At 36.2% G+C, this 12,057-nt stretch overlaps 1 protein-coding gene across 1 annotated transcript in view; it reads right to left on the minus strand.

The window, feature by feature from the left end:
- Positions 1 to 12,057, minus strand: part of ZBTB41 (zinc finger and BTB domain containing 41) — a gene marked incomplete at both ends in the record, with an annotated part of 36,952 nt that overhangs the window by 14,651 nt on the left and 10,244 nt on the right. Inside the window, 5 exons of the mRNA XM_079728483.1 lie at positions 602 to 708; positions 2,108 to 2,203; positions 5,802 to 5,931; positions 8,042 to 8,189; positions 11,673 to 11,742. Of these exons, the coding sequence (XP_079584609.1) occupies positions 602 to 708; positions 2,108 to 2,203; positions 5,802 to 5,931; positions 8,042 to 8,189; positions 11,673 to 11,742 (551 nt within the window). The remainder of the gene's footprint in view (positions 1 to 601; positions 709 to 2,107; positions 2,204 to 5,801; positions 5,932 to 8,041; positions 8,190 to 11,672; positions 11,743 to 12,057) is intronic.

The following is a 12,057-nucleotide window of genomic DNA, read 5'->3' on the forward strand; positions in this document are numbered from 1 at the left end:
ATTATTGTGCTCATATAGGTGGCTCTTTTAGCACTTCCTGAACATCAATCTGAGAGGAAAATATGAAAGAAATCCCCAGAGTATAAAAATTATAAATACAGAATAAAGATCTGAAATTGATCAGGATTATTAAGGTACTCTTCCAAAGATAGGGCTTCAAAAATTCACTAGTACATCAACTTTAACACCCCAATTATAATACCTCTCTTCAAGCATCCAAGTTTTGCTAACTTCTTTCAAATCCAATCAAAATGAGAAATATTATCTTGGCTTCTTCCTTCAAAGAAGTGCCAACAGTAATTATTGCACATATCTACATAATATGCAAAATGCAAACCTTGAGAATTTGATTAAAACAAATTTTAAAATACAGTTTGTGGTCATAGAGGGTAACCAAATGATTAAAATCACAGTGACCAAAAAACATGCCACAAAATTATGTCTCTTTCAGATGCTTTTTAAAAAAGGTTTTTACAATCAGCATTACAAAGGGGTGACCAAATATACCAAATTATTTAAATTACAGCCAAAATAAACATGATGTGGTTTTCAGGTGTTTTTGAAAAGGATCTTGGAAACATCATTACAAAACGCGCCTCACCTGAATGTATTTTCTTGTGCTTTGTAAGGTGATCGTGACGAATGAACGTTTTCCCACATTCATCGCACTCGTATCTTTTATCGTCGTGATGTACTCGTAAGTGAAGTCTATAAAGAAAAAAAATTGAAGCCCATTGACACTAGTGACACCGAAGGAAAAAAAAAATTGAAGCCCATTGACACTAGTGACACAGAAGGAAAAAACTTGGTTAACTCTAAATAACGAGAGCTGGCTGCTTACTCAACCATGCTCACCCACTATTTGCTCCATTCCTGACTTTCAAGGTCCTTCCCACTTTCACCACCTGACTCCAGGGCTCCCACTCACCAGTTTCAAAGCAGCACTTCAACATCTGCACAGGCTCCCACGACCTCTGGATGATACTCCTTCCTGACTTTAAGATCCTAAATCTGCTTCTGGGAACCTACCAAATGTCTAGGGGCGTCAGCCGATGTTGCAGAGGGAGCAAAAGGAGGACTGAATCAGATGGAATTAGAATCGGACACAGGGGGTAAGTGCACAAGTGACTTAAACATATGATGATAGCAAATTACTAAGGATTAGTCCTATTCTGGACAACTGACACCACTTATACACTGACAGTTGAGAACTCAGTAAATTTGATAAGTAATCAACTTTCTGACAATCACATTTTACTACTTTTCTTCACACTAACCAAATAAAGTGTGGCTCATTTCAGTCACCCAAAAACAGATTATAAAAGGTTATTATAATAGGTTATTAAAATTAATTTAATTTGAATTACTTTTATCTCCACAATCCTCCATCTATATATCAATACATCCTAGTGAAATGAACAGCTTTCCCATTCAAGTTGTCCAAACAGGTATTAATTCCCCTATGACTAAAACCAGTAAATGGACTGGACTACATCTAAAGGGGAAACATTCTGTTTAAACTTAAAAAGAGGTAAGTAAGAAATGATAGTGTAAAAACTAGATTCTTAAGAATATTAACAAAATTTAAAATTGTATACATATCTCACAGTAAGTAATCTATTATTTATTCATTAAAAAACTACTTTTCATAAATTGCAAATGTAGTCAGCACTCAGCTATACAAATATTACATAAGTTACAACTAATACTCAGAAAACATTCTAAAACTGAGAATCCTGGAGTTTTCAATTTTGCCATATTTTCATACCAAAATATTCTTTGATAATTAGGACTGAAAAAATACACCAACTTTAGAACAACAGAGTTTTCATGAATTTTGATTCAAAGAAAAATAATGAAATATTTAAATGACAAAGCATTCACCAAACTTAGTGATGAGGAAATATTTTTAAATATTTTATATTACAAAATGAATGTTAAAAGGTAGGGGCAGAAGTCTACAGTTTTCTGCACAACTTTGCTTATCACAAGTGCTAAGACATGTTTTAATTCATCAAACAACTAACGCAATGATAAGAAAAGAGAGTTAAAACGGAGATATAATTTTATCATACCTAATACTGGGGAAAAAAATGGCTTGACCTACCTGTATGAGCTTCCATGACGAAAACTTTGCCCACAAATACTACAAAGATGAGGCTTTTCTCCACTATGGATTCTCAAATGTTCTTTCAAAGTAGTTCTGCATTAAAAAATATATATATATTTAGCTAATGATTTTTTAATGCCAACGTATGTATTAAACACAGATTTCTAGAAAGCTTACTAGAACAGTGTTCAAGCTAACAGATAACAATGTCAGTTATTCCCTTATTCCTACAATATGTTTGCTCTTTATTGGATTAGTCGCACCAGCATAATAAACATGTTTATTATGTCTCTCTACTTAAAACAAGCAAATAATTTCACTTTGGCCACCTTTGCCATTGGTTTGCTCAAAGATTTAATATATAGCTTATGTAAACTTCCAAGAAATACAAATGAAAAATGCATGATTGTCACTACTGATTAGGTAAAACTGACGTTAATTTTAGTGGACAGTGTTTAATAATATATAAGAAATCCAGTTTATCAGTACTATTCCTTTCCAATATGTGCTCAAAACTTGTTAAAAGAATGTTTTAAGGCAAAGAAAACTTTACAGGTACTTGTAATTTCCAGATGCCAACGTTAAAAAGGGAAACCACATAAAGGACACAACTCTTGCTAGCCCTACCAATCCTGGATGGACCACTGTGTAACCACTGCTGCATTTCCAACAGTTCTAACATTCGGAGATTTCCCACGTACATACACTGCTCAGTAAGGATGGACAAAGTTATTTTGGGCGGGAAGAAAGGAAAACACATGGAAAGGTTGTTTTCTTTCTTGGTTTGTTTGCTTTTTGTTTTTACAGGAAGACCTTTAAGGGAAAAAAATTTATAATGCATAAGATAAACTATAATTTACCAATCTGTAAATACAAGTTTTCATATAAATATAGCACACTGATTTTCCTGCCATCATACCCATTTGTTTTTTTTTTAGGAAAGTGGCATTTCTTATCTTTTTAAAATAATGAGTTTCTATATACTGAAGGATATAAATATACACATATTGTTTAAAGAACAGTACCAAACGCTTATATGCAGGACAAGACAGAGAACGTTCCCATCCCTTACAACACTCCACATGCCCCTCCCTGGTCCTATCCCCCACCATGTCCCTCTCTCAGAAATAACCGTTTATGTAAGTATGCCCTTTCTTTGCTTTACTGCCTATATAGTACAAATCACTAAACTATATATCGTATGTTTTTGAAAAACTGAGTAGCAAGCACAAACCTAACAATATGGCCACTACTGGATAAAGGGCCCACAAGGTAATAGCAGCAGGGTCTCCGTGTCGGCCTGGCTGCTCAGCTTCCAGGTGTTGGCACCAGCCCTTTCCAGCCTGTCAGCAGTAAAGTCACGACCAAATACTGCAAAGCACAGGGTTCATTCCAACCAGAGCATCTGGCTGGCTGGAGGGGACCTGGTACTGGAATCTGGCAGAGACACGGTCAAAGTGAGTAGGCTGCTGTGTATATTTGGCTCCTAGGCGTACCATGACCTACGTCTAGTTCTCATGGACAGATCACAAAAGAACATTTCTGTGAAATGAAATGAGTAATCTCAGTTAAGTCAAGCAGCCAGGCATAAAGACAACAGCAGGAGCCTCTTAAGCATATAGGTACTATACAGCCAGCAGAATACAGATGAAAATTTGGGTCAGCGAGGGGGACGTGGGGAGTTGCTGTTCATGGGTATGAGGTTTCAGTTACACAGATGAGTAAGTTCTAGAGACCCAGTGTACAGCACGGCGCCTGTGGTTATCAACACCACATTGGACACCCAAACATGTACTAAGAGGGTAGATCGCGTGTTAACTGTTCTTACCACAGTGAAACAATAAAGCCTTGGGGTCAGACCTACTCCAGCGTTCTGTCCGCCAGTTAACAGAGGAAACATGTCAGCAGGGATCTTAGCACTGACTACCCTCAACATGTCATGGGTCACGGCCACTACGAGTGTGGACTCAGTACCCATCACATAATCACATGTGACATCCTGGGATCTTCTTTCACCATCCTGCACATGTGACATCCTGCGATCTTCAATCACCATCCTCCCGTGAACTCCCTTTGCCTCTTTACCGTATTAAAATTCCTATTTCCTGTTGCCCTGGTCTTCCTCTTCATCAGTTTACTTTCTCATTCTGGTGAAGCACACCTTCTAGGGGCTTCATGAGAAAGATTACAGTGAAAGCTAAGTTTTTGACATCCTGAAGAGTATCTTTATTATCCTCAGACTTGTTGACAGTTTGATTAAGAACAGAATTCTAGGTTGGGATTTATTTTTTTTCCAAATTTTGAAGGTACAATTGGACCACCTTACTTCCAGTGTTGCTGCTCAGAGAGAAGTCCGAGTAACTCTCGTTCTTAATTCCATGTATGTGACTTTCTCCCTAGAAAAAACAGAAGCACAGACAGGCTTCTCTTTGTCCCCAGTGTTCTGAAACATCATAGTGCTGCACCTTGGAGTAGGTTTATTTTCATCTAATGTCCTAAGCATTTAATGGGTCATTTCTGTCTGGCAACTCATGTCTTTCAGTTCTGGGAAATCATCTTGAACTATTTCAGTGATGATTTTATTCCTTCCATTTTCTCTGTTCTTTCCTTCAGGACCTCTTGCCTGGTTTCCAAATGTTCTAATCTTTACTTTTCAATTCTGTATTTTTTTGCTCTACTTCTTTGGAGATCCCTTAACTTTGTCCTGCAATCCGTCTGTTAAGGTCTTTACTTTGTGGATCATGCTTTGAATTTCTGGGAGTTCTGATTTGTCACGTCAGTGACTCATTTGTATAACATCCTGTTCTTGTTTAATGGATTCTATATCTTCAACTGAGGATACTAGTAATTGTTTACTTCTTTTTTTGCAAGTTTTCTTCTTCCTGCATATATGTTTCCTTCAAGTTTTTGTTTCGTTTTGTTTGTGTTGGAATAAATCTCCCATGTTAAAGGTTCTCCTTCTGTGTCTTGTAATTCTTCACTATCTGCTCATGATTAAGTGTGATAGGCTAAACACAGCTGGGATGATCAAGGAGCATGGGTAGGTCTTGATGACTCTGTGTTTCACTGTAGGTGGTCTGGGTGTATTATTTACCAGGGAAGATATTTGTCCTTTGGTTGCTCATGTTTTCAAGGAATTGTTTTCTAATCTACTGTCTGAAGGGTAAAATCTAAAAGCCAAGATGTCCAGCAGCAACGGCCTGTGTGGGTGACGGGAGAGAAGCCAATGATCTAACTTAACTTCTAGAGCAGTTCTGACTCTAGTGCTCCTTACTCCGCCTGTCCTTCCCCCTAGTTCCAGAGGTATCTGAGACTGCCAGTTCCCATACCTTTTGTGGATTCTGGGAGGTAAGCTAGGTTCTCAATTTCTCCATTGCCACTTCGGGATTTGTCTTCCTCAGATCTGCTAAGTCAGTTACCACTGATACATCTGCTTTCTAGCTTCCAAACCTGTGTTGCTGTTGTCATTTTTCTGTCTGTCTTTGTAGCTTATGTCTTTAAAATAAATAACTGAATGAATAAACAACCTTCTATAACATATTACATAATTTCTTTTATCCTTAAATTTCAAATTAAAGCATAATTCAAGTATCTTGTGTCTTGTGTTACCCTAATCCTTATAAAATGCATTCATTAATTATTTCTACATAACAGTACCAGGATGTTTCTGGGTATTTAGATAATTCCTCACCTTTCTCGTACTGATTTCCCACAGATAAAGCAAGTCCATTTTCTCTTTCCACCATGGGTACACTCTATATGGCGTTTCAAATTTCCAGTGTCGTTAAACTGGCGACCGCATATATCACATGGAAAAGGACCTAAAAAGGAAAAAATAGTGTGCATCTAAACTTTAAGAATAGATACTAAGTTAAATTTCATACGTATGTTATAAATTCATACCTAACACTACTATTGCATATATCATAACACAATCAATTATTTTTTACACAATTATTATTTTTTACACAATCAATTATTTATTTATAGTTTTCTCTTCCCTTCTAGACTATTTATCGTATTCCCAGCAGACAGGTTACAATCCTCTCTATATTCCTAAAGCTGAGTATGGCACCAGGAATCTAATATAACAAAAGCTGAATAAACTAATGAGTTTATTATAAACTGAAACAGCCAGTTCCTAGTTTGAAATCAGACTGGGTCAAACTAAAAAATGTTACATATCGAATTTCTGGGGAAAGGAGGTAATGAGAAGCTTTAAAGAACCAACAGAACACTAAGAGAGCTCATGGTTTGGAAAGGCACTGATGCTCCTTAGAGCCAAAAGATCTTAATGACACTGCCTCTACCGAAAAGACTGTGGCACATTTCTATTTAGTCGTACAAAATTAAATACAAATTTCTTACAGTAATATTGACCTTAGCTGGATTTAAAATTTCACCATGATTTTACCAAATAACTGGAGAGAAGACAGAGTTCTACTGAAGGGCAAACTGAAAGGATGACAAAGGATGTGTGAAAAAGAAGTATAACTCAGCTTGCTTCCCCCCTCCACCCCGCCCCGATATGTGTGGATTCAACTAACTCCAGGTAGAAAATATTTGAAAAAAAATTCCAGAAAGTTCCAAAAAGCAAAACTTGAATTTGCCAGGCACTGGCGACCATTTACATAGCATTTATATTGTATTTACAGCTATTTAAATAGTATTTACATTGTATTAGGTATTATAAGTAATCTGAAGATGATTTAAAGTATACAGGAGGATGTGCACAGGTTATATGCAAATGCTACACCATTTTATACAAGGGACTGGGGCATCCTTGGATTTGGGTATCTGGAGAGGTCCTGGAACCAACCCCCATGGATACTGAGGGGCAACTGTATTCCTCATTGTGCAATAGAGCCTTGAAAATATCTGAAGATGGCTGTTCTGTCTCCCTTTCCCAAACAAAATACTTCAAGGTCCTTCAAAAGTTTTTCAGATGACATGATTTTAAAGCCCTATGTTGCCATAATTACCCACCTCTAGAATATATGTCAATATCCATCTTGAATGTGGTATCCATAAATGAATGCAATATTCCAGATCAATTTAAAATCAGCCAGATGATTACCTTCCTAATTCTGAACAATACATTTTTATTAATGTATTGTTAAAACTACAGTTTTTTTTGTCAGTCATATGACGTTATTGGTTCAGACTGTGCCTCTGCTATTAATAAGCCCATCTGAAAAGTGAGGCATTTGGATTCTGTACTATTTTACAGCTCTGCAACTCCCAATGATTAAAAAAAGTCAGATCATTCCCATGTGTACAACTTTGTCTTTATTCTTAATTAATTTTAACTTATTTTAACTTTTTTTTTTTACAGCAGAGTTTTTCTTTTTACTTCTTTATTTTCTGCTGTATCAACTACCCCTGCCAGCTTTATGTCATGTAGCATATTGATAAAGCATGAAATATATTATTTTTATCTAAGTTGTCAATAAAAACATTGAATAGGATAGGGAAAAGGCTACTTGAAAGATGATAATTCATTATTGGGATTAACTGTCATAAATGTACCTAACTGTACTACCATCTGGAACACAAGTCTCAACCTTGGCCATAAGCATGAGGGAGAGAATTCATCAAACACAGTACTGAATTTCAAGTAAACTAAGTTTACTACACTCTCTGAAAAACGAGTTTTTTCCAAGACAAAAATGCCTACCCCCAGTCACTCACAAACCTATCCAACAATCAACTATAAATAAATGGAGTTATGACCATGAACACATCTGTCACCAGAAAAGAAAACAAAACAAACCCCATATTTACTCATCTCCAAGAATGGCAGCAAATCCAGTACCCCTCCCCACGTACACGACCTCCTTCTCCTCAGTGATTCAACAGCAGCAGCCTCCTCCAGCATGACGTGACCACCAACAGTTGCTATGCTGCTCCTAGGAAAATTAATCTGCTTACCCAGATGGAACTTTTCTTGATGCTTTAACCGTGCAAATCGTGATTTAAAATGTTCTTCACAATAGGTACACTTAAAAGGTTTATCTTGAGAATGGAGAATCATATGTTCCTCCAAGTGTGGTCTTCGAGTAAAAGATTTCTTACAAATCTAATAGAAAATGCACATAAAATGTAAGGGAACCTGAATTTAAAATAAAAATACAAAGCTCATGATGAGAAATAAACACATATATTCAAGTAGCTAAAGAGAAATTTCTCCTAAAAGAAAAAACTTACCAGAAGTATAATCAACTATTGTGCAGAAAAAATACCTTGGAGGAATTACAGTAAGAATTTATTTTAAATTAGTACTAAAGTTAGCTAAATTTCAACACCTTACATTTCTAATAGGCTAATTCCTAAGATCAGACAGTAATCCTACTATCTTAATCCTGGTCAACATTTCTAAATCCATTAAATTTATATTTTAAATCAATTATATGTTATGAATAAAGGTTTTATCATGCTTGCCATATATTTGATTAGGAATAGGAGTAAGAAACGTCAGAAAAATTACTTTAAAAAGTTTATCTCTGAGGTGGTCAGAAATAATAGATACAACATTTTAAAGAAATTTGGCAGACATCAGATTTAGAAAAGGGGAGGAGGAACTGCTGTAACAATATAGCATGTCCGATACACCAAGCATAACAACCACCACAATACAGCATGTACTATACACCAGGTATAACAACACAGCATGTACTATACACCAGGTATAACAACACAGCATATACTATATGCCAGGTATGTAACAACATAGCATGTACTATACACCAGGTATAACAACACAGTGTGTACTATACACCAGGTATAACACGGCATGTACTATACACCAGGTATAACACGGCGTGTACTATACACCAGGTATAACACAGCATGTACTATACACCAGGTATAACATAGCGTGTACTATACACCAGGTATAACAACACAGTGTGTACTATACTCCAGGTATAACACAGCATGTACTATACACCAGGTATAACACAGCGTGTACTATACACCAGGTATAACACAGCATGTACTATACACCAGGTATAACACAGCATGTACTATACACCAGGTATAACACAGCATGTACTATACACCAGGTATAACATAGCATGTACTATATACCAGGTATAACAACACAGCATGTATTATACTCCAGGTACAACAACAGCACAGCATGTACTATATACCAGGCACAATGCTAAGTAATTCATGGATTATTTTACTTAATTCTCACAATAAACCTAAGAGGTAGATATAATTGTTATCATTTTGCAGCTGAGGATGATGAAACTTAGTAAGGAGAAGAAACCATCTTATAAAGATCCAAATAATTAATAATTAACTTCATTTCCTAGAAGCTGAAATCAGAGAAATGGTGAGAATCTTGTCGTGTATTGGGTTGGCCAAAAGGTTCATTTGGTTTTTTCCATAAGATGGCTCTAGTAGCACTTAGTTGTCTTTAACTTCATTCAAAATAATTTTGTTAGATTGTATTGTGACAGCTGTCATATCAGTGTGCATTTTTTTAGAAAAGTATCAAAATTGGTGAATTTTTGTGTGGCCATTTTAATATTGAAGATGGAAGAAAAAAAGTAACATTTTCGGCATATTACGCTTTGTTATTTCAAGAAAGGTAAAAACACAGCTGAAACGCAAAGATTTGTTCAGTGTATGGAGAAGGTGTTGTGACTGATCAAACGTGTCAAAAGTGGTCTGTGAAGTTTCGTGCTGGAGATTTCTCGCTGGACGATGCTCCACTTTGGGGTAGACCAGTTGAAGTTGATAGCGATCAAATCAAGCCATTCACTAGAACAATCAATGTTATTCCACGTGGGAGATAGCCAACATACTCAAAATATCCAAATCAAAAGCTGAAAATCATTTGCACCAGCTTGGTTATGCTAATTGCTTTGATGTTTGGGTTCCACATAAGTTAAGCGAAAAAAACCTTCGACCATATTTCCGCATACGATTCTCTACTTAAACATAACGAAAACGTTCCGTTTTTAAAACAAATTGTGATGGGCGATGAAAAGTGGATACTGTACAATAATGCGGAACAGAAGAGATCATGGGGCAAGTGAAATGAACCACCACCAACCACACCAAAGGCCAGTCTTCATCCAAAGAAGGTGATGTTGGGTATATGGTGGGTTTAGAAAGGAGTCCTCTATTACGAGCTCCTTCTGGAAAACCAAACAATTCCAAGTAGCACTCCCAGACCAACTAAAAGCAGCACTTGATGAAAAGCGTACAGAATTAGTCAGCAGAAAACACATAATCTTCCATCAGGATACCACAAGACCGCATGTTTCTTTGGTGACCAGGCAAAAAACTGTTAGAGCTTGGCTGCGAAGTTCTGATTCATCTGTCGTATTCACCAGACATTGCACCTTCGGATTTCCATTTATTTCGGTCTTTACAAAACTCTTCTAATTGAAAAAATTTCAATTCCCTGGAAGACTGTAAAAGGCACCTGGAACAGTTCTTTGCTTAAAAAGATAAAAAGTTTTGGGAAGATGGAATTATGAAGTTGCCTGAAAAATGGCAGAAGGTAGTGGAACAAAACAATGCATACGTTGTTCAATAAAGTTCTTGGTGAAAATGAAAAATGCATCTTTTATTTTTATTTAAAAACTGAAGGAACTTTTTGGCCAACCCAATATATAAGTTGAAGCCTAGGAGTAAACAAAATGATATCTGATTACTCTTTTAAACAATATTTACCTAAATAATGAAAAAGTACTTTAGGGGGTGTGGTAGAATAAGAATATGTACAAATTCTTTGCTACTCCTATCATTGTAAAATAGAGATAATTCCACTCCCCTTAAATCTTCCCTGGCTGTAGTGCCTTGTGTGACCAACAGAACGTGTTAGAAGCGGTGCTCTGAGACTTCCGAGGTGAGGCCATAAGAAGCCTGAGAGCGTTTATCTCGGCTTCCTGGAACACACACTCACTCCTGGAGCCCAGCTGCCGTGCCAGAAGGGAGTTCAAGTAGCCCCAGGAAGAGCTAGCTCTCCTTGCTGAGCTTCTGTCGACCAACACCAGGTTTCCAGCCATGTGAGTGAGGCACTTTGGAAGCAGCCCCAAACCAGACCAGATAGACAGACCATCCATCAGCTGAAAACAACTGAGTGACTTCAGCTGACACCATGTAGAACAGAAGAACTGCCTAGCAAAATCCTGTCCCCATTTATATTACTGACCCCAAAAATGATGAGATACAATGAAATGGTAATTCAAGGCCACTAAGTTTTGAGGTGGTTTGATATATAGCAACAGACAACCAGAAATGGAGGGAAAATTCTAACATTTTATATTCTGTACAACAGTAACATCACAGTTTCAGACAACTATAAAAACATGGTATAGTGATTACAATAAAAATAAAAACTAGGATTTCTATTTTTCAGGTCCATCATTTAAAAACTCATACCAGGCTTAATTTACAAAAATATTAGGATAACATTGTATAAAAGAGAGATTCTAAAAGTGATATAAGCTAAGTTTATATTACTTTAAAATTTAATTACTTTCCCAAAAGGTCACACTACATTGAATTTAGTTTTCTACTACGAATTAAAATCTCTTACATCACATTTCCAACTTTCACTCTTAGTCTTCTTAATGGAAATAAATTCTTGTGCATTTTCAGGATGAAATCTATAAGAAAAAAATTAAAAGGCTGTCAGGAAAAGATTATATTAGTTAAGCCAATATTCTATCTGATATGTTGACAGTGATTACAAGAATCAGGCACTGATTCATTTCTTAAAGAGACAGGCACATTTGAGTACTTTAAGAATACAGGTATTGCTATTTTAATATATGAATATGTGTGCCTAAAGTTATGCAGAAATAGTCAAAGTAATCAGACTTAACATATATTCAGGAACCTATCTATTCACAGATAATCTTCAATGCAATTCACTTGACTTGTTTTAGTCCATATTTCAGTAAATTTAATTTCTCAAAGTT

This window comes from Hyperoodon ampullatus, assembly GCF_949752795.1.
Source record: "Hyperoodon ampullatus genome assembly, chromosome: 2".
In the NCBI taxonomy this organism is placed as follows: domain Eukaryota; kingdom Metazoa; phylum Chordata; class Mammalia; order Artiodactyla; family Ziphiidae; genus Hyperoodon; species Hyperoodon ampullatus.